Genomic DNA, 27,687 nt, shown 5'->3' with positions numbered 1-27,687 from the left:
GGAATTCTAAGATTTTTCTTAAAATTACGTCACTAAGAGCTACTTTTATCCTTAGGATGCTTTGTGAATACAGGCTCAGTTCTCTAATGGTAATATTTCAAGGAAATTCTTTCATTTTGACTGTAATAGGCTATTAATTTATTTAAAAAACTGTTGGGGTCATATTAAAGTGGGTTGTTTAAAGGGTACTGACCAATATGTAAACTTTTACCTGTGTATTCCAGACACTGAGCCGGTTTTGGTGAAGCAGTGGTACGCTAACCGATCTGACTGCCTACAGTATAAAGAGATAGACTTTGCTGACCAGGTCACCACAGAACACTTCAGTCATGGACACATTTTCCACCTGAAAAGTAAATCAACTTTTTACTACCACTCATCACAGCTAATTTGCATAAACTTTAAGGTTGTGGCTTTACTCCATCAGACACACTATCGCATAGCGTGAAAATGCCTCCGCTTTTATACTATTTTAAGCCCACCACATTCAGGCATGGTATGAAACCATCTCACAGTCTCATTACATGAAGAAACTGGTGGAGCAGTTTGGCTTTTCCTCATAGCTGTGATCCATTTTTCATTGTTGCACCCTGGCCCATGTCACCACTCAACCACACCCACCCACCATCACCATTTCTCACATCAAAAGTGGGTATTGAGTTCAGCTCAGTCAGATATACCATCTTTCTGATTGACTATCAGAAAGATGGTATCAGAGAATCAGAAAGATCTGATTGTCTTTGTGTTCACCTGCTTCGTGATGGTTTGCTTAGTCCACAGGTACACAAACTCACAAAGCACAGACAGTGAGCGCACGATGGAGTTCTACAGCCAGTCTCGTATAGATGGCCTCGTCCGCAGGGTGGAGTCACCACTGGAAATGACAGAGACGTTCCAGGACCGTGATGACTTCCTGCGCTATAGACATGTTGTCTTCAGGTGCTGTGTCCAGTTTTTGGAAGACGTCACATACTATGTGGACAACCTGACAATGCAGGTACAAATATGTACATGATTGATATTCATATAGTCATAAATACACATCATACAGAATACACATCACCTCACTGGATTTAGACAAAAACACTGCTGCATGCTGTGGGTTCAGATCATGTCAACTAAACTGTCTACACCATGTGTGCACAGAAAATAGTGGAGCGTTTCCATAGAAATAGAGCCAAGCCAGCCAAAGAAGATGTGGCGGAGCGGGTTTTCCTAGTGGCTGAAGGACAAATTAGTGTGAAATATCACCGGGATGAAAACCAAATTATCCCCATGAGAAGGAAATTCATCAAACCGCAAGAGTCAACAGGAAAGCAGAAGGCCCAGGAGTTCACACCAGAGATGGTGTCGTGTTTCCAGGTGTGCAGAGCGGAAGTACACACAAACACCGCACAGTGATCTTTATAGCTTATAGATCTTCCAAACATGGTTTTTCCCACCATTGTTAACAGTTACATAAATGTGGTTTCAGGTAGATTTGTTTGAAAAGCCAGCTACATTTCGGACTCTCCAGGAGATTTTGATGGGTCTGATGAACAGTGAGAGGCAGGTGGTGCAGCACATCAAAGATTCTAAACAAGAGGTAACCACTTTGCCACATATCCAGAGAAGAATTCAGTGCAAACTTGGCACCACTAAACATGTTGACTAATGTGGCATAAAGGTAAAAGTCAGCCATACAAGGCACACAGATTGCTCAGGTTTGGTGATTTTATTTGCACTAGAAGTTCTTATTGAGTTACAAATAATCCTATTGTTAAAATTTTACTGGCATTTAGATTAGTTTTCATTAAAGAGAAAACCTTGTGATGACACAGACCAGGTACCCCAGTGGATTAGGAGTTCGGGGACAAAATTCGACAAGTCACTTCATTTGGGCTGTGCCAGTCTATCCAGCTGTCAGTGGGTACCAGCCTTGGTGGAGGAAGTAACCTGCAATGGACTGGCACCCTATCCTTGGGAAGTCAGATTCTTATCCGCTTCACGCTTCAGAATCTCTGGATAAACACCAGCACGAGTGGGTCTTAGGGCCTCTACAGGACTTACTTCTTAAAACGATAGCTGTCCTCCTAGCTCTTATGCCATCATTTATCAATGAAAGAAACAGAAAAAGCCACCAGGACATTCATTTCTTACTTGGCATTATCAGGAAAGTTTACTCAGCTATTTTAATTCATGATTGGAAGAGTGAAGTATAATGCAGAAGTTGGGGTTATTTTTTTTAAACATTATTTTTAAAAAACAAACCTTTGTCCGGCAACAGAGCTAACGTGCCGTTTTGCCGTTTTTGTGTTGTTTTTCAGTTCAGTGACCTTCATTTCTGTTGAGTATTTGTTGTTAGAAAAGCAACACAACAAACTTGTAAGCACCCATGTTTTGTTTTGTTTTTTGTACCCCACTTAGTGCATCAAATGTGTGCAGGTAAAACAATAACATAATTTTGAGTTCTGCCATTTCAGTTCCTAGGTACATCAAAATATAGCAGAACACCTCTGACTCATCAAGGCAGAATATGTACAGGTGCACATATATCAAGAGTACAAATGATTAATGAACATCAGTTTCTTTTTCCATTCAAATTTGCTTTGTACAAGTGAATTTAGAAGCTTTTCTTCACAGCACTGATGAGTAACAGTTCTGAAGCTTGAGCCAGTTAATTTTCTAATAATACCCTGCTTAGGTACTTTTGCAGGTATACCAGAAAATTTCCATTTAATGAGAATCAGAATCAAATTTATTGCCAAATAAGTTCTCACATACAAGGAATTTGATCTGGTGTCATTGGTGCATAAACATCAGTAAAAAGAAAAGGAAAAAAATATATATATTTCTGTAAGATGTAAAGGAGTCAAATAGACAAATGGGCTAAACTATGTTTACTGTCAAATAGATATAGTGGAATGAGGCTGTGCAGGCACACAGATGTTAGACCCAGTCATGTTAGACCCAGTCTTCTCACTATGTGGTACTGAATTCTTTAGTCCTCCACCATATTTCACAATGTTGCAAGTTAATTTTTTTCTGTTTTCTGGCTTCACACCATCTGAATCAATCCTTAAATTAATGTCATTTATTTCACGATGTTCTATATCAAATGAGAACTTTGACATTTTCTGGCACTGTCTCTTTTTGTGAGCATGACCTGCCTGAAAATGTACTGCTTTTTCTGCTGGGAAAGGCTTGTCTTTCTCATAGCCTGATGAAAATTTGTTTTTTTAATCATCTTTAAAAAAAAAGAAAAAAGAAAAGAAACAAAGGCAATTGTTAGATGCTGATCTAAATGTAGGCTATATGAGTTGTTATATAGTACGTTGATTTTTTTTTTTTTGGCATGCTGTGGTTATCTTATTAATGATTGAGTGAATGAATTTATAAACAGCCACTTGACAGAAATTAAAAAAATGTGGCTGTCCTCTCTAGGATTTAACATTTCAGGGATTTTAATAAAGAATCTGTCTCCATCTCTGTGTTAACAGGTGAAAGATATTCTTGCCTGGAGAGAGAAAGAGGACAGAAATGTGATGCTTCAGATCTTCCCGTGGAACCTTGCAGGATCTGAGAGAGTTGACCAGTGCAAGGAGGGCATTGTCAGATACACTGGTTTACAGTTGTGGTGGATGTTTGCATACACTCATCGTGGACATGAATCTTATGGCAATTTGGGGCTTTAAGTTATTTATTTAAAAAAGTTCTTTCGCTGGGCCCAATGTTTGTACAAGGTACAATCTTAACAGAAACTTTTCAAATGGCTTTCACAAACGTCCAGACCTTGAAGCTATTGAAAATATCTGGCTGTTTTTCAAAATTGGGTCTGTGCAGGAAACCAGCAAATTAAACTGAAGTCCATTAATTCTGCAGAGTGGTCAGATATACAACAAGAATTCTGTCAGAAGCTTGTTGATGGCAACCACAAGCATCTGGTCAAGGTGAACCTTTCAAAGTGACATTCAACATTCTTCATTCTTGACTTCAGAAAACCCAAACTAAATTATACCTTTTGTACCACATTCTTGTTTTTCCCCTATTAAAGCTATATATTGAACAATCAGCAATAGAAATGACTGAAAGCCAAATATTTCCGTGACATTCATGTCCATGATGAGTGTATGTCAAGTTCTGACCACAAATATACATAGCATATCACTAATGTAGAGATATCAGTACTGCTGTCAAACAGTCACAGCACTCACCAGCCCATCATCCATTTCAGGAGAGTCTAGCTTCAGAGGAACAGCAGCACCCACAGGAGCTAGACGCTCTGGCTCCGTTCATGATCGGACGGAATAGTTCAGCGATGCTGGAAAGAAGCACTGCTCTGGATGTTATAAAACACTGCCTTTCCAGTTTCGAAGATAGAATGGTGAACATGGCCATCATCATCCAGGAACGCTACCAAAAGGTAGTGAGGAGGTTGTTTTTGTTTCAGTTTGTCTCCTGAATTACATGAAAACTAAGATAATCACATTCTGTCATACTTTGTGGCAAAAACTGCCAGTGTATCATTATGAATCTTCACTGCTGAAGTATTAAAGTCAAGACAGATCTTTGGTCAAAGATCTGAAGTGGATCAAAATGCTCCAAAGGCTTTCAGGGATGTACAGGGTGGTAGAGCTGTAGTTTTCACATTAACATTGTTTTGTCACCATCTGTCAGGTGACAAAGGAGCTGCAGGACAAACACCAGTGGTACCAACAGAACCAGATGGACCTGAGTAAAGAACAGGAGGACCAGTACCTGGAGTTCTGCCGCAATAGAAACCTCCAGCTCAGTGTGACTATGAAACGTATTGATGAGTATGCACATGCGCGCGTGCGCACACACACACACACACACACACACATGCGCGCACACACACACAGCTAGATTACAGCAGATATTTAGCAGATTCAAAGTTTGGCATAGGTTGTGTGCACATCGCTCCAATGTTGAGCCCATCTGTGCCACACAGCCAGGTCGCCCGTTATGACAGGGATCCTTGCCGGTTTTTAAATTTGCCACTCACATCCTGTTACAATCATGTTGTGCATGTCTGTGGTTGCTGATGATCAGTGTAAGTTTATGTCCATCACACCTCCATTTATGTGGTAACTGAGACACACAACACAGTTTGAATCACCATATATATAGAAACTAGAAATTTAAAGCTACAGTGTGTCAAATTTAGTGTCATCCAGTGGTGAGATTGCAGATTGCATTAACCACTCATCCATCACAATTTTTTCTTTGGCAACACAGATTCATTGCATTCTCTTTGGATAAGCAGTATGCACAGCAAGCAATATTTCACAAAAATCTGGCTTCCCAAATGTGTAGCAGATGGTGTATATGGAAGCAACTGCTCTTTTCTTTAGTCATCCACTCATGCAGCAAAATGTAAAAGATGGAGTAAATACATGACCTTTGGGCTGCTGTATCAACATGAGGGGATCTGCTTCCACTGTAGATATGAAGGTCTCATTCTGAGCATTTTATATATGTATATATACGAGGTCTGTTAGAAAAGTATCCGACCTTATTATTTTTTTCGAAAACCATATGGATTTCAATCACGTGTGATTGTGTCAGCCAAGCTTGAACCCTCGTGCGCATGCGTGAGTTTTTTCATGCCTGTCGGTTGTGTCATTCGCCTGTGAGCAGGCTTTGAGTGAGGTGTGGTCTACCCCTCTCGTCTATTTTTTATTGCGAATAAATGTCTGAACGATTTGGATCTTTACTGCATCAATTTTTTTCCAGAAACTGTGAGAGACCTCCAGGTGGACACCATTCGAAAAATTAATATGGCTTTCAAGGACGATTTTATGGGGATTAAACAGATTAAGGAGTGTTACTGCCCCTTTAAGGACGGCCCACAACTGCTGAGAGTGCAGCGCGCTCCCAGCACCGATGGACAGGCTGACACCCCGCACAAACAACCAGATCATTTCCAACGTGAAAGCTTTGTTGATCCGGGACCTCGTCTGACTTTCACAAAAAGGCAGAAGATGTGGACATCAGCACTTTTTCTGGCACATTCCAACGTTACAGGACTCGGTGTTGGTCTCACAGGATGGCTTAAAGGTGGATTTCAGACAGATTCCGGTTGCTTTCCAGTCGTGTGAATATCCGATTGCGATTGTGCATGAGCTGGACATGCCAGAACATGTCCTGTGAGGCTTCATTACGGCATTTCTTTTCGCCATGCAGCTCCGCCGCGACGCGCGGAATTCCTCCGCCTTTGTTCCTCTTTCCATGACAAAAACTTCTGTAACAGTGAAATGTGCCGTTCATTTCTAAACTGGACGCTGTCTTGATCCGGTATGTCCTCTGACTAGCACAAGAATTGTGAAAAGACGTGGACATCAGCACTTTTTCTGCACATTAAGACAGACGTGCGGAGGAGTTCGGCGCGTTGTGGTGCAACCGCTTGGCGCAAAGAAACGCCGTGATGAAGCCTCACAGGACATGTTGGGGCTTGTCCAGCTCAAGCTCAATTTCTCAGATATTCACACGACAGAAGAGCAACCGGAATCCGTCTGAAAGCCATCTGAAAGCCGTCCTGAGAGACCAACACCGAGGTGGTTTTGTGCCGCGTCAAGAGCGGCACGGTGGCGCGTCCCTCGGCTTCTTTTCCCATGAAAAAAAAAACTCCTGTAACAGTGGAATGTGCTGGAAAAAGTGCTGATGTCCACATCTTTTCACAATTCCTGTGCTAGTCAGAGGACATACCGGATCAAGACAGCGTCCAGTTTAGAAATGAACGGCACATTTCATAGTTACAGGAGTTTTTGTCATGGAAAGAGGAACAAAGGCGGAGGAATTCCGCGCGTCACGGCGGAGCTGCATGGCGAAAAGAAACGCCGGAGCTGCATGGCGAAAAGAAACGCCGTGATGAAGCCTCACAGGACATGTTCTGGCATGTTCAACTCATGCACAATCACAATCGGATATTCACAAGACTGGAAAGCAACTGGAATCCATCTGAAATCCACCTTTAAGCCGTCCTGTGAGACCAACACCGAGGTGGTTTTGTCCAGCGTAATGAACGGCTCCGTGGCGCGTCCCTCGGCTTCTTTTTCCATGAAAAAAAACTCCTGTAACGGTGGAATGTGCCGGAAAAAGTGCTGATGTCCACATCTTCTGCCTTTTTGTGAAAGTCAGACGAGGTCCCGGATCAACAAAGCTTTCACGTTGGAAATGATCTGGTTGTTTGTGCGGGGTGTCAGCCTGTCCATCGGCGCTGGGTGCGCGCTGCGCTCTCAGCAGTTGTGGGCCGTCCTTAAAGGGGCAGTAACACTCCTTAATCTGTTTAATCCCCATAAAATCGTCCCTGAAAGCCATATTAATTTTTCGAACGGTGTCCACCTGGAGGTCTCTTACAGTTTCTGGAAAAAAACTGATGCAGCAAAGATCCAAATCATTCAGACATTTATTCGCAATAAAAAATAGACGCGAGGGGTGGACCACACCTCACTCAAAGCCTGCTCACAGGCGAATGAAGCAACAGACAGGCATGAAAAAACTCACGCATGCGCACGAGGGTTCGCATGCGTGATTTTGGATGACGCAATCACACGTGATTCAAATCCATATGGTTTTTGGTCTTTATATATGTACGTGTGTGTGTGTGTGTGTGTGTGTGTGTGTGTGTGTGTGTGTGTGTGGAGTGCTGTTTGAAAGTTTATAAACCTGGAGCTTTTACATGTTTGAAATTTTTTAGGACATCAAAAAACTAAACATCAAAAATCTGAGGGGAGGTGATGGTCCAGTGGTTAAGCGTCGGGCTTGAGACCAGAGGATCCTCGGTTCAAATCGCAGCCTGACTGGAAAAAACACTAAGGGCCCTTGGGCAAGGTCCTTAATCCTCTAGTTGCTCCCGGTGCGTAGTAGGCACCTTGCATAGCAGCAGCCTGGCATCAGGGTGAATGTGAGGCATTGATGTGTAAAAGCGCTTTGAGCATCTGATGCAGATGGAAAAGCGTGATATACTAAATGCAGTCCATTTACCATTGAACTATATGTGTGTGTGTGTGTGTATATATATATATATATATATATATATATATATATATATATATATATATATATATATATATAAGTATATATTAAAATTTCTAAAATGATGCACTTTAAACTCTCCGTGAAAAGTAATGTCTACATGAATTAAAAGAAATTAAAAATCTAAATGCCAAAATGATGGCATGAATAAGTAAGTGCACCCTTTAGTAATAACAGATATAAACCACCACTTTTACCTCCAGTGTTCTTCAGACAAATCTGGGAATGCATATACAATGAAGATTTCTAAGACACAGATTATGTAAGTAAGTCCCTTGGGCTGCTCCCTTGTTTGCACTCGGGGTCGCCACAGCAAATCCAAGGTGAATCTACATGTTGAATTGGCACAGGTTTTATGCCGGATGCCCTTCCTGACTCAACTCCACATTACATGGAGAAATATGGCAGGCAGGGGTGAGATTTGAACCTGGAACCTTCTGCACTGTAACCAAGCGCATTAACCACTTGGCCACCACCCCTGCCTAGACACTGATTATGTCTTGGACTTTATTCACACCAGTTATGATGAAATACAAACTGTGTGGTAAATATGTGTGGAGCAGACAGTTCTCAAAAACTAAGGGACTGTGCAAGGAAACTAGTGAGGAAAGCCACCAAGACAAATTACATTTTTGCACTGTCACTGTGGTTTGTTATGTGTATGTATAAAGATGGTATACATCATTACTCTGAAGTTTCCTTTAAATTGTGAAGATAGTATTTAATATTATGCTGAAGTCTCCTTTAAAACCGTAGCTTGACAATTGTTCCTCCCTTGTAAGTTGCTTTGGATCAAAGCATCGGTTAAATGAATGTGAGGTAATAGTCCATTGAGGCCCAAAGTGGGCTGTGAAAGTACTACAGGTGCGCCATGAGATCATTAAAAATGATAAAAAGTCTTTAATTTTCAGTTTGAGAATATAGTCTACAATTCCATAATAATAAAAAAATCCATGGGATTTAAATGATGCGTTATTCTTCATTTATTTGATCCAGTTTACAGTGCATATGGAAATACTTTATATTGGACTTGTGTGTTGGTCAAAATTGTGATTAATATTTTGGTTGAGCGCCAGATGAGTTTAATAATACAAAGTAGGCCCCAGCGTTCTTGAGTTTGGGAAAGACTGCAATATTCCATTGCTGCTAAGAAACAGCATTAAATCCTACACAGTGTAGCTTTAAACTGTTGGGATAAAAATATATGCACTACACATTAAAGATACTTTCTGTATGCGTGATGTGTGAGACAGTCTCTTGCCGTCTCCTCTGTCTTGTTCAGTCCTAAAAGCATCATGGAGATTTGCAGCTCTCTTGGCACAGTCTGTTGACAGTGTGCATTGCTGCTTAATGTCAGCATTCATTCAGAAAAGTTAATAAAATGGGTTTTTGTGCACTGCATGTGTGCTTTAAAGAGTACGTTATGAAATTCATTTTAAAGTGATGAACGTGGAGCAGTAATAACTGTGCTGACTGATACCTGTGTGCTGCATTGGGAGCATTTAATGAGTGAAACTTGAGTTGTGATGTTTTCCCATATTGACACATTGTTGAGCCGTACGTACACTATACACAAAGAATAAGTGACACAGAAAAACAGGTGTGTGTGTGTGTGTGTGTGTAGATGTTTAGAAGTATGAATTAAGAGCTGTGAATAATTGTGTGAACTGCATTGAGCATTTGTGTGTGTGTTTTGCAGACATAAGCACAGGGCACCTCAGAGGTATCAGGCTTTTGTGGAGAAACTGAAACAAGATCATCGACTGGCTTCCCTCCAGGATGAAGACTTCCCGAACGAGATGACAACTTTTTCTGCAGCCTTTAACATTGTGGAAAGTTTATAAGGCACTATGAATAACACATTTCGCTGACTCACTCTTGCAGTTGTGATGTAAGAGTTGCATTTAGCTCCACAACAGCATTAGTTCTATGCAAATGAATTTAACTGCCAGACCTTCGTTCAACTGCAGCATAATGTTGGAATCATCAACACAGACTGTATGTGAGGACAGCAAAGTCTGGAATTGTTTATGAGTGGTTATTTGTTTGTTTTAACTTACTGAATTAGTTGCTGGTAGAATGGGCACTCCTCAGATGATTTACCACTGTTCGAAGTTTTTTCTATTTGGGGGCTATCAGTGTAATTTTCTGGAGCCCCCGGAAGTTGGAAATGGATTTGTAAACCTTTTCTGATTGATACAGCTTTTGTTCTCATCTCTTTGGGACTTTATTTTGAATATTTTCAGCTTTTTCAGGCTATTCCTTATCTTAAGATAAATTTTAAAATAAATCTAGACTTTTTATTTTCAATACTGATTGTTTCAAATTTCCAGATCACTTTCCTTGTGGCCTGTGACAGATATAAAAAATAAATTATATTGTATACAAAAAAATTAAAAATAAACATTTTATTACAAACAAATTACATATGTTGAAAACGTGTTTAAAGAGGAAATGTCTTTTTTTTTTTAAACAAAAATAACAAGAAGAAAGGGTGTACAAATTAAAATTAAGCACCGACGTCATCAGAGGGCGACGGACGTGCTGCATTGAACGACAACATCCCTTCAGTCCTCGCGCGCACGGGGCGCGCGGACTGGTTTCGGTCACTTCGGCAGCAAAAGCAGCGCGTGCGCGGGCAGGAGCGGCGGCGATGATGGCGGACTGTGTCGGCTTCCAGGCGCAGATCGCGTCGGTTATCGAGATTTTGGCCAATTCGGCGGTGGCGGAGATCTGCAAACTGGTGGAGGACGGCTACGCGGCGCTGCGCGCGCAGATGGAGCAGCAGCGAGACAAGAGCGAGAAGGAAAACGACGCCCTGCGGCAGAAAGTGCGAGAAATGGACGCGAAGATGCGCAGCTACGAGCGGAAGATGAGGAGACGGAGCCCGCGGGAGGACGCGCACAGCGGTCAGCTGAGGCCGGCTGAAGGTACAAAAAACACTAAAGAGAAAACAATCTGCTGGTGTTTGGGGGGGGGGCAGCAGCGAGTACATGTGAGGAAGCTGTCAGCAGCTCCAACTTCACTCAGGAACCAAAAACGTCAGCACAGACAGGACACGATGAGGACAGACTTTACTTCTAGTTCGAATTTAACAAAAGGTTTGGTTTTAGGGATTTGTGACAGTGTTGGATTAGCGGCAGGTTCAAGATGGGAAATTTTGGGTTCTGATGGGGTGCAGATGAGGATCAGTGAACCCCCTGTTCTGGGTCATGTTGGTATTAGAGCTGTAACAATTAAACATTAATCACCAACTATTTGGGTCAGTACATCTCAAGTCACCCCCAGGTCACCCTCAGATTCTTCAGGGGGAAAAAAAAAAAAAATCACAGGTGCTCCTGTTCCACAGATATGTAAAAACTCAAAATATTAGGTCTGTACCTCAAATGGTGTTGAATTTGAGTAAATTATTAGAATTTTATCAAATGGGGCTCGTGGTGCACACTCTAGCATGAATATTGATTGATTGACTTTATTTTGTTAAATCAATATAAAACACACAAAGGTAAATATATCAATGATACATGGATGACACAATAAAACATCACTTATTTCCATTATGGACTTTGTAGTGCAGCAGATAACAGTAATATTTATAGAGGAATCATGGAAATGGTGATAGAAGCACCAAATTCAGCACAAATACCCCAAAGATTGTGCTTTTGAAAAAAAAAAAAAAACAATTGGCCATTTGAATTTTCAGTAGGCAGCCAGGTAGGGGTCAATTGAAGCATTACACAGGGGTCAAGATTAAAAAATGCTCCAATCATATTGAAAACTATACAGTATTATTTGTCTGATCACAAAGATTCCAAAAAGGTATAGTTTGGACTATCTGTGACTGAATGTTATGGGGTAAAAACAGCAAGAATGGTGATATAGGTCAATTTCAGTTTGTACAGGGGTCAAAAGTTAAAGTTGCTCTAATTTTGGAAAAAAAGGTTTTAAAAGGAATAGTTTGCACTAGGGCTGAAACAACTAATCAAGTTAATCGATTAAAATCGATTATTAAAATAGTTGTCAACTAATTTAATTCATCGATTAGTTGCTAAATAACTTTGTTTTACCGCAAATGTTTCGTTTCTTCCATATAATCAACCGAGCTTTGCTTTGAATCTTGAACCAATGAAGGAGTGCTTCGAGCTGCTGCTTCATTGGTTTCATTTGTTTTATTTCGCTTTATCTTAATTTTTCTCCACTAAAACCCTAAAGAGCATATGTCTGTGAGGAATATTTACCTTTTTTATGTTAAACTGACCTGTTATGGTCTTCTGAAACAGTTGATAGATGTATTTTATGCTAATGCCGATGCTAACACGTTACCATGTCTATGGCGTTTTCAATATTAAAGTTAGCATTGAGCTGCTGGCATTTCAGCATGTTTGTGCATTTTTCTGTATAATAATTAATGGCTCAACGTTTGTTGTCGTAAAAGAGTCAAATGTATTACAAATTATAATATTTTTTAAATTTATTTTTATTTATATATTAATAATAGCAACAATAATAATAGTAATAATAACTAATAATGTCATTTGAAATAATTATTTTTGTTCTTTATTATAAACTGTTTTATTCTTTATATTTCAACAGCCAAGGGACATTTGACGATTTGTTGATTTTCAAGTATTTTAAGTTTTCAAATAATGTTCTGTTGTTAAAGTGATGGAAGGAGAGAAAAATTGTTTCCCTGGTACATTTAAAAAAAAAAATTCCCCGCTAATCCGATTAATCAATTAATCGTGTCGAAACCCTATCAGATTCATCGATGATCCAAATAATCGTTTGTTGCAGCCCTAGTTTGCACCATCTGTCATGCTTAGTTATCATGTTACAGGTTAAGATATGTCACATGTCATAGAATCCAATGGTCGTTGACATTGTTTGACCTTTACTTTGCAGACCAAACATTCAACACAGACAAAACAATTCCATTTAGAAAAATAATGTGGTGTAGTTTTCAATATGATTGGAGCATCTTTTAATTTTGACCCCTGTGTAGTTCTTCAATTGATCCCTACCTGGCTGTTGATTGAAAATTCAAATTGCCAATCGTTTTTTTAAGAGTAATGTTTGGTGTATTTGTGCTGAATTTGTTGCTTCTATCACCATTTGCAGGAATGTTTCAGTTATCTGCTGCACTATTGTGACTAAAACTTGACAACATTGAGGAGCTTGATTGAACATGTACAGATTGCAAGTCAGACATGAGAATCTCATCAGTTAATCTAAGTTGCAATTGTGTGTGTGTGTGTGTGTGTGTGTGTGTGTGTGTATATATATATATATATATATATATATTTACACTGGAATGCCAATAAAATAACTATAAATTGAACAGAGAACAATAAGATGCATTGAATTTTGAGGGGAAAATATGAATTTACTCCAGTTTGGAATAAGGCTGTAACATAATAAAATGTGGAAAAAGTGAAGCACTGTGAACACTTTCCAGATGCACTGTAATTTTCATAATGTTTCATCAATTTGAGTCCTTTATTAAAGGCCTTTAATGTCTTGTGCACAAGACATTTGGGCTTTGGAAAACACTAATCAACATTTTACACCTTTTTGTGGATCAAATATTTGATTAATCGCCAAAATAATTAGTGAATATAAATATAATGAGTTAGTTGCAGTCCAAGTTGGCATATTTTAACATGGCACTTATACTTGTATTATATATTGATATAAGTAAGGATGTTGGCGCATTGGGACCAGCCTGGGTTTGTTCAGGTGGGCAGATAGAAATTACGCCTTTTGTACACATGTGATTCATGAAGAATTATTGGTAATGCCCAGGTCCTGGTGCAACTAGGGACAATGATGCTCATGTAAATTCCTTGCAAACAAAACGCCTATTTTACATCTGCCAGCTTGAACAAGCCCAGACATGCCCCACTCAGTCAGTAGTCTTATTTAAACAAATAACTGCTAATTATTAGGGCAGGGACAGTACATTTGCTTTCCAGTTTGATACTTTCCCGGGCCAGTATGATTTATATCACTGTAAAATAAATAAATAAATAAAATAAAATCAGCAAAAACATTTTTTTTATTAGAAATCAGTACTTAAAACATCACCAAAATATGGAATCAGTACCATTAATTAATGGTACTTGTACATGTTGTATGTGCACCTTTATGTTTTAACATGTCAATAAAGATTGTATCTAAAGATATTATTTTTATAGTCATTCAGATTGTTCAGTTTAGATGGATAGCCAGCTCTAGGAAGAGTCCTGGTGGATCCGAACATCTTCCGTTTATGGATGATTGAGGCCTCTTTTCTCATTGGGACCTTCAAAGCAACAAAAATGTTTCTGTACCCTTCCCCACATTTGTGCCTTGAGACAATCCTGTCTCAGAGGTCTACAGACGATTGCAGATTTTTATTTATTTAACCAGGTTAGTCCCATTGAGATAGAGATGTCTTTTACAAAGGAGATTGGGACAGTTATAGATTTTCACCTAACTTGCATGTCTTTAGACAATTCCTTTGACATCATATTTTCTCTCTCTCTCTCCCTCCCTCCCTCCCTTTATTGGCATGAATGTATTAAAACAATAGTGCCAACAATAATGCATAGTAAACAAAAATGAAATTTAATATTGTGACTTTATATCAGTGGTCTCCAAACTATTCCAGAAAGGGCAGAGAGGGTGCAGGTTTTCTTTGCAGTCACTGACTCCAGCAGGTGATTTCACTGATGAACTCATCCCACCTGCTCCAAGTGATGTTAATCAGTGAAATCACCTGCTGAAGTCAGTGGCGCAAAGAAAACCTGTACCCTCTTGGCCCTTTCTGGAATAGTTTGGAGACCACTGCTCTGTATAATCCTCCATCACAACAGTGCTTCATTTTACCAGGATTTGGATGAATTACTTCAACAAGCAGACTGTAAAATTACAATATTTCTAGGAGACTGTAACATAAATTGGTTGGACAAAGGCAGCAGACAAAAATTAAAAACAGTCTATTCAAAGCATAATTTCCAACAAATAATCAAAGAACCAACAAGACTTACTCAAGTTAACAAAACTCTCAATGATTTGATCTTTACAAATGGAGTAGAAAGAGTGACAAAAACATCTAATTTAATTATAGGCCATAATGTGTCTGACCATAATGTGGTTTTAATTGTTAGAACATTAACAAACAAACAACAACAAAAAAGTCTACAATCCTGGTGGCAATGACTCTGATAAACCAGAGTTTGCAGGCATCCCCAAGAACAAAATTACACAATTTGAAAATGAACTGGAACAATATTATGCAAATTCATAGTGTAAAAACTTCCTGTGATGTAATGATGAAAACACTTGATTTGATACTGAAATATATTCAGCCTTTGAGACACCTACGACATCGTAGAGCTTTACTATGGCCCAATTAAAATATTTACCAACTAAAGAAGAAAAGAGCTCTTGCAATCAAATACTCTGCCACAAAAACATACACAGACACCCTTATTTTTAAAGGGTTAAGAAATAAGATAACTAAGGAGTTGTATATTGCAGAAACCTTTTACTCTGTGCAATTAATTGCTAATTCTGAAGAGTAAAGCTCAGCGCTCTGGAAACACGGAAACACTTAAATACTTTGACTAATCGAGCTCCTAACTCTATATATATATATATATATATATATATATATATATATATTTTATATATATATATATATATATATATACACACACACACACACAGACACATAGTGGAATTGAATGTAAATAGAAGGGTTAGTAATGATAAATTGGAAATTGCAAATTAATTTAATAGATTTTTCATCAAATCAGTTGAGGAACTGACAGAAAATTTCCCAACCAATTAAGTTAGAACAACTACAGAGAAAGCGCTCATTGTCCTTTCAGTCAATATGAGATCTGTAAAGTTATAATGCAGTCAAGGCATTCCGTGGCCAAGGATCATTTTGGGTTGGATGCCTTATTTATTAAAAAGTACAGTTATCTTCTTCAAGTGCCAGTAACACTTGGTGAATTCATCTATTAGAGCTAATGAATTTCCTAAGCCCTAGAAAAAAAAAAGCAATTATAACTCCCCATTCACAAGTCTGGAGCACTAGACTTGGTCTCTAATTATAGACTCATTTCTATGTTACCCGTGCTCTCAAATGTTCTTGAGAGAACAGATGCTAATCAACTTTTTGATTACCTTGAACGTAATCATCTACTACACCCCAAACAATTAAGGTTCAGACCAGGGTACTCAACAGAGTTGGGAAACTGTTATCTCACAGAAACAATCAAAAACATTTGTTACATGAATGAAATGTAGTGGTGGCAGTATTCTTGGACTTGAAAAAAAGCCTTTGATACCATTAATCATGACATTTGCCTAAATAACTTCAAAGCATATAATTTCTTGGACAAAACAATTGCTTGGTTCTAGGGCTGAAATGATTAGTTGAGTAACTCGAATAATTCAATTACAAAAAATGTTTGATGCAAATTCTGTGCCTCGAAGTTCTGTTTAACTGTAGTACATATACCAGGCCTGTGTGTGGTGCTGTAACATGCCCAGGAAAAAAACAGAAGACGACTAGAGCATGCACATAAGCCGTGTAAGTGCTAATCAATTTAGCACAAAAGCTACAGCTATTGAACGTGACACACAGAGTAAAATAAAGTCTTTTAAGAGAAAGAGGGTCCACACTGATCATCTCAAATAGATTACTGGGCATTTAAAGCAAAGCAGTGTGTTTGTCTGTTTAAAAAAAAAAAACTTTTGTCTGCTGGCTGCTGTCCACTCTACATGGGGAATGGCTGTTCGTGTGGCAGACGGCTGCTGTCTCTCTCTGCCCAGTGTGAGGGGCTCAGCACTCCCCTCACACCGGGTGAGTCACAGCTCCGTTCCCGGCCACACTGACAAACAGTCTCTGGAAGATGTCCACTCTTTCTTACATTTTGCTCAGACTTGCACTGAGTGTTTCGCTTTTTAATTTTCCCTTTTTTTTCGCAACACACAATGCTTCACAAACACGGTAACTTAAATAAAATAATAATTTTTAAAAAGTGACTGCAAGTCTTTCATGTTCAACCTCCAGCTGAAATGCATCTGCTGAATCAGAGAGAAAGGGATTAAAAAAAAAATCCCCCCAGGAACCCAGTACACCAACCTTAAAAAAAACCCTTTGAAATGGTTAAATTTTAAGTTGGGGAAAACAAAAAACAGAAAGCCACATCCCATCACCATTTCAGCAAAATGTCAAGATGTTGGCCCAACTTTGTCAGAGCTCCCGACAGGAAAGATCCAAAACTTGTAAAGATGTGAAAAATAAATAATTACCCAGGAAAACAGAAAGGGATACACTAAATCTGACAATCTGTGTGATGGCGCAGCGACATTGTGCCATTGCTTAGGGAGAGCCCTGGAGTGTTGATGTTGTTTAAAAAACGCAAAAGTACTTTTTATCCGATTAATGGCCAGAATCATCGATAGACTACTCGATTACTAAAATAATCGATAGCTGCAGCTGTAATTGGTTTCGATCTCTTCAGCATAGAGAGCAATGGGTTAGGTCTAACACTACCTTGTCAACTGTCCTGATGGGAATTCCACAAGGTCCAATTTTGAGTGTTATAAAATCTGAATTAACTTATTTAACCTTAAATAAATACAAGAGACTCAGGTAAGGTGTTCCGAGACATCAAATTCTTTTTTGAATTTTGCTAGCAAAAGGAGTTACAATTTGGTACGCAGACCACAAGTAAGTCAAAGTACAGAGTGTCACATATTTATACCCAGTAGGGTGGGCTACACAGTAGGGTGATCACCTTGCGCGCAAAGATAAGTTCTTTGAAATGCAGGCATGTGGATGCAGCTCCAGGCAGTTTCAACCACACCCAAAGGTCAGCAGTTTCATACCTCCTATTTTGCTTAAGCACAGTAGATTTCTGCAGGGAAAGTAAGGAATACAACATTATTAAATGAAATAAAAATTCCAACATTGGGCCCTGTACTTTATAGTTCATATATTAATGATTTACCCACCAGCGGCAAAACAGCCAAATGCCAAATGTATGCAGATGACACAATTATGTATCTGCAAAAAAACTCCTAAGATGGCAGCAAAAATACTATCAAAAGAAATGTGTGATATATCACAATGACTTGTCAATAATAATTTGACTTTGAATTACACGAAGACAGTGTCTGTGCTTTTCGATTAAGAGGAAACCAAATGAAAATTCTGCAGTAAAGATGAATGACATAGAGATGGATTGTGTAGAAGAGTTTACATTTTTAAGTGTTATTTTAGATTCTCACCTGAAGTTTGATGGACATGTGAAGAAGCTGTGCAAAACTGTCAAAACTAATTTAAGATGCAAATACAATACAAACCCCTTAAGGCAGCACAACAGTTCATGCATGCTGTGATATTCTCCCACTTATCGTACTGTATAACCGTTTGGGACCCAACTAACTGCACAATACTTACACACATCGGGTCACTCTATAAACAGGCCCTGAAAGTATTGGATGATAAACCTGTAAGAAGGCCCCACTTCTTAATTATAAAGAAATATAACCTACTGAATTTTGATAGTTATGTGGACTTCTCATTTATAAAACTTATAAGTGTGTGAACAAGCGTTCTCCAGAAATATTGTCAGTTGGTAAACAAACAAACCAGTGAAATAAGAACGAAGGGTGTTGTCCTTCGTTCTCAGTAATAAGTACTAAACTCTAGAATGCATTACCACCTGAAATTTTGGTTTTTAACACACAAGCAAAACAATGACTGAAACTGAAACAAATCTGTGAACATTGACTTCTAAATACTTTACTATTTTAACTTCCTTGTCCGTTTTGTGTTGTAGCTTTGGTCTGTTTTATATTCTTTACTGTTTTTAACTTGGCTCTTAATATTTTTGTTTAAAATAGTAATAGGCTAACCAGGGACAGGGGTTGCAAATTAGCGATGGCTAGAAAATTGCACGCATGACGTCTGTTTTTATATTTCATAAGAAATAATGTTTAATGCATTTGTCCTTGTTAAATAAAAAAAAGAGAGAAAAAGAAGAAATGTTCTGAGAAAAAGATGCAAATTAACTGCCAAATATTTGAGAAGAATCAAACATGAAGCTACCAGGAATCCATTATCCTTCAGTGCTGTCATATTTCAAAACTATAACCTGCCTGGAGTGTCCAGAAGTACAAGGTGCTCAGAGACATGGCCAATGTAAGGACATTTGAAACACAACCACCACTGAACAAGACTCACAAGATGAAACATCAAGACTGGGCCAAGAAATATCTGAAGACAGGTTTTTCAAAGGTCTTATGGACTGATGAGATGAGAGTGACTCTTGACTGAGCAGATGGATGGGCCCGTGGCTCAATAAGTTTAACGGACACAGTGCTCCACTTCAACTCAGACACCAGCAAGGTGGAGGTGGGGCACAGTTATGGGCTTGTATTATGAAAGATGATCTAGTTGGACCTTTTCGGGTTGAAGATGGAGTCAAAATCAACTCCCAAAACTACTGTCGTTTTTTAGAAGATGCTTTCTTCAAGCATTGGTACATGAAAAAGTCTGCATGTTTCAAGAAGACCATGATTTTTATGCAGGACAATGCTCCATTGCATGCATCGAAGTACTCCACTGAGGGGCCAGCCAGTAAAGGCCTTAAAGATGAAAGAATAATGACATGGCCCCCTTCCTCACCTGACCTAAACCCTATTGAGAACATGTGGGCACTTCTTAAACCTGAGATTTATGGCCAATCTGTCCATAATAGAAAGATTCAGAATCTCAAAATTTGATCATTCCTTCATGAATGTGTACCAAAAAAACATCAGACACCTGACTTGGTAAGAATCAGAGCTGTAGTAAAACAGTCTACCAGCAGGGTGTTCTTGGACTACAAGACAACTTTTTTGAAACATTTTGAAAAGTACATTTAAAGCTATTGGAGTTCAGTTTGTGACACAAAAGGCCTGAAATAAAGTCTAGAGTTTAACTGATGAAATAGTAAGTCAAAAACAAAAGTAGTCCTTTGAAAATTTATTTTCAACATTCTCATTTTCAGAACCTGATGACCATCCGTCACTGGGTCCGCCTCTTCCTGTCATCACTGAAGACAAACAGTTTCATCACATTTCAAAGGTAAAGGGTTTTGTGGCAGTATCTTCTATTGGGGCCTTTGTGATGCATTAAGCCATCCTTGTGAGCTCTTTCTGCATTATAGGCAGAAAATAATACTCTGAGTATTCACTGGACTCTCACAAGGTTACGTCCTTTCAGATATTCTGTTTGTGATTGTCATGAACAGAATTTTTAAGTGAGAGGTGAAGATCAAAGAATGAAATGAGAATCAGGACCTCTGGACCTGAAGACATCATTCCCCTTCCCACTGGGGAGCGACGCACTGCCACAAATTAAGTTTTTTTTAAGCCTCACTCACACTAAAGCTGGGCTTACACTGTGTGAGTTTTGGCCCTTTTTGAGCCGATTTTTCACTCGTGCGAGAATTTTTTGGATCGCGCTGAGTTTCAGCTTAATCGTGCGTCCTGCATCGTGTAGTGTACATGGAGTAACGAGCTGCGTTTAACCTCTCATGACCACCTCACGATCAGCAGATCGTATGGTCGGATGAAAATCAAACCTGTTTGATATTCTGGTCGGCCCTCGTGAGAGTATCTCACTGTTGAAGCAGCGTTACAAGGGGCTACGAGCTGATTTACCCCAACCTCTCGCAATGTGCATATGCAAAATTAGTACATAGAGGCCCTGAGGCCCGTTGGGCTGGTCTTTATTTAAGTAAACTGTGACTTGCATCAGATGAGTCTACAACTCCCCCTGGATGGATGCCAGTCCAATGCAGGTTGACATCTAGCCAAGGCTGGTACCCATCGATCAATGCAGATGATGTATTTTGTTCAGTGTTTGCTTTCTAATGACTTTGAACACAGACCTGGAATCGAACCCTGGTCTTTACATTGGTAGTTAAACTTCTTGCCCGCAGATACCTGCTCTGCAAGTAGCCTGAGTCAAACAAACTTCTAATCACACAAAAACCACAATTAAGACATGACAAAAGTGAAATCAAAGTGTTTCTTGTTGCACCACAGCAGGAGGAACCAAAAGCGTTGCCGCTGGTAAAACAGGAGAAAGTCGACAGAGACAACTGCAACCTGGATCTTAAAGTAGAAGTTAACATCCGTGCAGATTGTGGCCTGTCTACAGGTGAGTGTGGCTCTGTATTTGTAAAAAATAAAATAAAATGTTAAAATAAAAGTTGAAACACTGTATTAACTGTGTGTAAGAAAGGACATTTTTTGACATCATTAACTCCAGTAGACATTCAGACTTGTGTTTAGGCTGATGAGTTCGGTCTGTGCATTGTACAGCTGTTGTAACATTTTGAAAACAACCTTCTGAATGTGTGTCTTTACCCAGTACATTGCTTTATCATTACTTGTGTTGGATATTTTGTTGAGGATGCGTTTGACCTTGTTGTGTTCCTGTTCACTTTACAGCTCTGGAGGGCAGCGAGGAAATGACCACCGGTGAGCTTCCTCTTGACAACAGTGCCACCAACACAGCCTCATCCACCACCCAGTCCTCTTCATCTCCCACTGACACGGCAGTGGGCCTGACCTGCAGGCCTCGAGCTAAACGCAAGGCCGCCAAAGTTCTGGCCAGCAGTTTAGCAGCCAGCAGTGGAGGACTCCCTGCAGTAGAGGTGGCACGCAGGGACCTTGTCGGAAGCTTGACAGATGGCGGTCTGAAGCCAGAGATCCAGCCAGATGATACTACTGAGGATGAACATCGTTCTTCACAGCTCTCAGCCCCTGTGGCCTCAGACGAACTTAGCCCTGACCGCCTCAACAGCTTGGGGATCGACCTAGCCTGGATGCAGGAGAGGGTCAGCCATCTTGGTGCAGCATTTGCAGTTGCACAGTTGGGTTTGGGGAACACAGAATCCAACCACCCTTCGGGGTCTTTCCCTACACAAGGGGGAGGCGACAGCCTGGATGGCCCTCCAACTATGCTTTTCCCGGGTGGTGCTCATGAAATGGCTGCTTTTGCAGCTTCTTTTGACATGGCTGCCGCAGCGGCTGCAGCTGCTGCTGTTGTAGCTGCACCGCCCCCTCCACCAACTGCTCCTTCCACCACCACAACCAGCCAACGACGGCCTTACCGGAGTGGCAGTGCTGCTGCCAAAGAGCCTGTGGTATGCACAGTTTGCAGGCGCGTGTTCCCGAATGCAGGCGCTCTAGAGCTGCACCAAAGGGTGCACACAGGGGAGAGACCGTACTCCTGCCCCCACTGCGGAAAGGGCTTTGCACAACCCAATAATCTGCGGGTGCACCTTCTTATCCACACGGGGGAGCGACGCTACCGATGTACACTGTGCGGGAAGAGTTTCATCTCTTCAAGTCACCTGAAGAGGCATCGCACAGTGCACACACAGGAGAAACCCTACAGCTGCTCACGCTGTGGACAGTCCTTTAGCCAAATGTGTAGCGTTCGCAGACACCGGCAGCAGTCGCAGTGTGGCTTATAGACTGACAAACACAGTGGATGGTCTCACCATCTTCAACACGTCCGTGTCAAGTCTGGACCAAATAAACTGATGTATCAAAATCCCTTTCATGCATTTTATGTATGCACGAACACAAGTTTTATCTGAAATGTAAAAATGAGGGAAAAATGGCTGTAGCCTGTGATGTCATGCTGTGTAGAGTTGATATTTGTCCTGCGTTATAACAGACTTGTGTGCATTCTACTTTACGTCCTCCTGACAAACTGAGTGCCTGAGACGGTGTTAGAAATGGTGCATGCTAACACTTATTCCATCCGTTTGTCACAGAAGGCCTTATTTGTGACACTTTAAAAAACATTTCCAAATGTTTGAACAGTAATTATGATGTCGGTCTCCCCCCCCGTTCTAACACTTGCAATGCAAGAAACACAAAACGGACTTGAGCCCTATTTTAAAAAGTCAATGCACGCAAGTCTTCCTGTACTCTTGAATCTGTGTTCTACTGTCAGTCTGCCTTATTGTGCTGCGGTGGCCAATGTCACATTGTCATTTCTGGTTTCTGTCTGTTTTCAAGGACTGCTGCATTATTAGATATATTTTCACACATATTGAAAACACTGCTGTGTTGACAGATAGAGAGACTTCCTGTGGAATATTGGTGAAAACATTTACATATTTTGGATTGAATGCAGGGCAAAGATATTAATGTGTTAGCATAGATACACATACTGAACATGTGAAAAATACTCCATTCAGCAACTTCAGACTTAATGCTTTATGAATTATACATGAAGACGACAAAAATGCAGAATTTGCAGTTTCAGCAGCAGATGCAGCTGAGCCTGTTGCACCTTCAACATCCTGTTGTCATCGTGGTGTTCCCAGATATGAAGTCTTATCTTGATTACACTTTTATGTAACCCATTTTAAAATTGGTATTCTAATCCAATTATTTTTTTGGCGCAAATCTGATTGGGTAATCGTGTGAGATTTCAGACCATATAATATTGGGTGTAAGGTTGCAAAATATTCAACCGTTTAACATTTAATGTATTATTCCGTGCCCTGACTGGCCATGCACGCTGCTACGCAGATGTCAAAAATGGCGCTGTTAGCTGAGAGCAAGAGAAAGTTGCGTACCAACGACAATGCCGAAATGGGTTAATTTAAGATGCCATACCAAAGTATTGATGTGTTAATACAGAACTGCAGTTTCACATTTGAAGGATTTTCACATTTGATGGATTACTCCGCGCACTGACCGCTGTTGGAGTGACGCTCCTTCGGCTCGACAGTAAGCCTTGCCGACCGAATTACATACAGTAAAATAAACCGTGCAAGCGATGGAATTGGATTTGAATGGGAATAACCCCCTTGTGTCTGATTGGTGATAGGTCACAAATATCTATTTTACCGGCTCTGCTAATACGTTGCTGGTAAAGCTCAATTTGCGACCATATAACCAGCATGAATGTCCGCAAATTATCAGACACAACAGGGTTATACCCTAAATATCATAAAGATATACCTTAATACACGCATTATTCAAATGTTAACTTGATTACGCAAAAATACTGAACAGGTATTATTGAAATTTGGAGGAGTGGGACATGGAAGCGCTAATTAAATCAAGATCAAGGGACTGATCAAAGTGTTTTCCAGGATATCAGTTTGCAGGTTCCTTATTATTCCCCATCCCCGGTATGAAACACGGGGGATATAACAATCAGCATGTTTGTCTGTCTGTCCGTTTTTGCTTGTTGGCGCAATATCTCGAGAACCGGTTGAGAAATTTCATTCATATTTAGCATAAGGGTATACTTGGGTGAGCCCCCGACAGTTTGTATTACTGATTTGTGGGGACCATGGAGATGTGTCATCTTCTGATGTGTCTGTCACCTGACTGTGGGTAAGACAACCGTCATACTTATAGGCCTTTACACATTTAAATTTCTTCATGCTATCAAAAAAAAAATCCACAACAAATTCATGCTTATGTCAAAATTTCTAAAATGACTCCTTGAAACTGACACTGAACACACTAATCTCTGCAGCGTTATTTCAATTAACCAATATCGAAGCCTTAATTGGACTAAGCGGTAGAAGATGAATGAATATCGAAGCCGAAAACAATGGGTTACATAAATGACTAAATCATCACTTTCACAGCCAGTTTTCTATAGACATGGGATGGATACATGAATATTTCAAAGTCACTGTGTATTGAACTTAATTTACATCAATCACTAATAAATATGTCTGGAGGAGAGTTCTTAAAAGCTGAGTGAGGGAAGCCACCAAGACACCCATGACAACTCTGAGTTATAGGCTTCTCTGGCTGTGACTGCAGAAACTGCACAAACCTTTGTCCAGTCAAAGCTTCATGGAATGAAACAGAAGGATTTTCATAGAAGAAAACAAATCAAATCTAGATGCAAGTCTCCCATGTGATTTCTGGCAAACTAGCAGAAATTTCACATTCTTTTGAAGAAACTCCTTGTCTGTTCCACTCCAATATGACATAATGGCACGAAGAAATTAAAGTGTCTGAAAAGCCTAAAGGTATGATACTTTTTATATTCACTGTAGTTCTCTGCGTGAGGGTCTCTATAAAAATATTGAATGCCAAAGTTTAATTTTACTGTTTTTAAAATCATTTAATGTTCAAGGTAAGTTAAAACATTTTTTTGAGCAGCATCATGTTCACTTATTCACTGCTTTCGTTTCTGTTAAATGCCTTTTAGCATTTCAGTGGTCACCTACCGTATACAAATATCAGCAATACGTCTGGAGGACATTACATTTTCACAGCTTTTACGTCAGAAACTAAAGTTTTTAACTTAATTGTTTTCACTTTATTCTGTTACTCAGTCCAGCATCGGAAAAAACATGGACTCATTACAGTAGCCTTGTCTTGAAAGTTAAAAACTGGCACGTATCTGTAGTGCAAGCTGCCTCTGAGTTTGTCATGTACATATTTGTCCTTCACACTGATGGCAGTTTAATATTTTCTAGAGACAAAGTCGTTTTAATCTAAAAAACTCATGTTCAGTCTTCAGAATTGTGCAATTACATCACTTTTCTTTACAGAAAACACTCAATTTAAAGTGCAATCTGTTGTGTTTCAAACCACCTTCAGGATGAAGCATTTTTACTTTAACTCACCCCCAATTAAATGTTAAAGAAATATATAGAGAAATGCGTTTGTGCGTGCAAGTGTTTGGATGTATTTGGCACTAAATGTGGGTTGCACAGCTTAAAACAAATATTTTGCCTTTTAATATTCTTTCACAACATGTTGGTGTTTTACATGTGTGGTTATTAAAAATGGAAAACATTTACACTTAACTTGACTCTGTCATGCTTGTGGGGGTAATGCTTTCTTTAAAATGGTGAAAGGAGCCCTAACTGATAATTGTTTTCCTGCCTTTAGATGTCATACGTCCTTCGTATTTCAGGATCAAAACAAACTCTGCGTTCAGCCAAAAACAAAACATTGTTAAAAAAAATTGTGATATCCACTGTTGAGACTGATCACAATCAAACTTTTGCAACATTTTGTTTGGTTGAACGTACTTGCACCGTCCCCTCAGTCACTCCTTTCCAACCCTCCCTCCTCTGCACTGAGCAGAAGGAACAGCAGTTGGAGGGTTTTGTTTTTTTTTAACGTGTAACATATATATGTGTGTGTGTGTTTATTCACACACATGCACTCAAAGTTTACATGGTGTACTTTAAAATGAGAAACATAAGAGGAACAAAATAAAGTATTACATAACATGAACCATATAACAAGTAGAATAAATAGACAGCTAATTTTAAAAAAATAAAACCATTAATTCAGACATATTTGTAACAAAACAAATTAGTGTATCAGGTGTAAAACCCTTAATATTAATATCTGCATATAAAACAGGTGTTCCTCTATCTGGGCAACAACTGGAGTAGTCTGTATATATTTGTTATAAAAACACCTTTTAAAATCAGAGTAATGTAACTTTAGGCAGTCAGCTGATTTTGCTATAACAGACAGACTTGAATTTAATATACTATTTCTGTCTAATAAGGCCTTTTTTTTAAAATGGTCAAGGTGAATGTCAAAATTGGTAATATATCTGTTCAAGAGCATTAAGTCTGTGTACAAGACCTGGTAACAAAACAATGTGTCGTATGTGGAAGATCTAAAATTCTTCTAACATCTATTCCACAATGTTTGGAACTGAAGAATATTCCTGTCACTCAGGTTCCATGCTTGAGCACCATAAAAATAACATTTTGTATTAAGATGTTGACAATTATGTCCTTACTACATTTGCCCAATGTTGCAACTGTATGATCAACTCTGTACATAAGATCGCTCCTTTTCATTCTAATATGTCTTTTCAGACATATCACTATCAAGATAATTACTTACACGCAAAAATGTCATGCTACGTGGCGCGACCTGCTCGTCAAGTAAAGAAGTGAACAGAGCGAGTGGTTGCGTCAGCGGATCGCATCAGTGCAGCTCTTCCGGAGGATTAGAACGAGATGTTAAATCTATCATGAACATACTTTAACAGCTGCAGACAAGAAGGAAACAACACACAACTGTTTTATCAAGCCATGACAATCTAAACATGACAAATAATTACCTTTTTAGACGGCTCCAAATGCTTTCTCCAGCTAATTCAGTGCACGCGCAAACAGTGCTGCTGGAGCGGTCCTCTGTGATTCAGGAAGCAATTAGAGCCGTTTTCAACAGACAACTTGCAGAGAAAATGATTAATCCGCTACAAAATAATTATTTTATATAGCAGCATCCAACATAGCGCATGACAGGTGGTGGAACAAAGCACAGCGTCCGGCTGGGAACATGACGTGCATGCAGCTAGTGTTAGTGCACCTTAACTTGATACTGTGAGTGCTAATAATGTGAGGTCGTCAGCATAACCATTCGCCCCATAAAACTGACAGCCAACCCAACCTTTAACCTGGACAGTAACTCATCAATGTATATACAGAATAACTGCCTTGCCTAATACCACTGATAGTGCCAAAGTTGTCAGATAAATGACCTCTCCAATGCGTACGCAAACTTTGTCTAACATACAAGTCAAGCATGGCTCTTACGATAACTGGAGGCAAGTCTGTC

The 27,687-nt window shown here is 39.5% G+C and overlaps 2 protein-coding genes across 2 annotated transcripts in view; both read left to right on the top strand.

The window, feature by feature from the left end:
• Window positions 1-10,030, top strand: part of ccdc135 (coiled-coil domain containing 135) — a 43,788-nt gene extending 33,758 nt beyond the window's left edge. Inside the window, exons 11-18 of the mRNA XM_034189213.1 lie at window positions 225-353; window positions 774-997; window positions 1,147-1,362; window positions 1,475-1,585; window positions 3,480-3,590; window positions 4,214-4,402; window positions 4,657-4,796; window positions 9,737-10,030. Of these exons, the coding sequence (XP_034045104.1) occupies window positions 225-353; window positions 774-997; window positions 1,147-1,362; window positions 1,475-1,585; window positions 3,480-3,590; window positions 4,214-4,402; window positions 4,657-4,796; window positions 9,737-9,881 (1,265 nt within the window). The 3' untranslated portion in view covers window positions 9,882-10,030. The remainder of the gene's footprint in view (window positions 1-224; window positions 354-773; window positions 998-1,146; window positions 1,363-1,474; window positions 1,586-3,479; window positions 3,591-4,213; window positions 4,403-4,656; window positions 4,797-9,736) is intronic.
• A 565-nt stretch (window positions 10,031-10,595) lies between these two features.
• LOC117527067 (zinc finger protein 696-like) lies at window positions 10,596-23,246 on the top strand. Its single transcript, XM_034189244.1, has 4 exons — window positions 10,596-10,967; window positions 20,094-20,170; window positions 21,136-21,250; window positions 21,544-23,246. The coding sequence occupies exons 1-4, from the start codon at window positions 10,691-10,693 to the stop codon at window positions 22,572-22,574; spliced, it is 1,500 nt and encodes a 499-aa protein (XP_034045135.1). The 5' UTR covers window positions 10,596-10,690; the 3' UTR covers window positions 22,575-23,246.
• The last annotated feature ends 4,441 nt before the right edge of the window (window positions 23,247-27,687 follow it).

The sequence above is a fragment of the Thalassophryne amazonica genome, chromosome 15 (assembly GCF_902500255.1).
Source record: "Thalassophryne amazonica chromosome 15, fThaAma1.1, whole genome shotgun sequence".
NCBI classification, from domain to species: domain Eukaryota; kingdom Metazoa; phylum Chordata; class Actinopteri; order Batrachoidiformes; family Batrachoididae; genus Thalassophryne; species Thalassophryne amazonica.
Note: the sequence above shows the minus strand (reverse complement) of the source record. Positions and strands in the feature narration are given on the sequence as shown.

Bases quoted from the DNA above. Each gene is read 5' to 3' on its own strand.
- LOC117527067 (XM_034189244.1), top strand. From the start codon at position 10,691: ATGATGGCGGACTGTGTCGGCTTCCAGGCGCAGATCGCGTCGGTTATC. The intron at 10,968-20,093 runs GTACAAAAAACA...TCTCATTTTCAG, and splicing joins TCAGCTGAGGCCGGCTGAAG to AACCTGATGACCATCCGTCA. The intron at 21,251-21,543 runs GTGAGTGTGGCT...TTCACTTTACAG, and splicing joins AGATTGTGGCCTGTCTACAG to CTCTGGAGGGCAGCGAGGAA.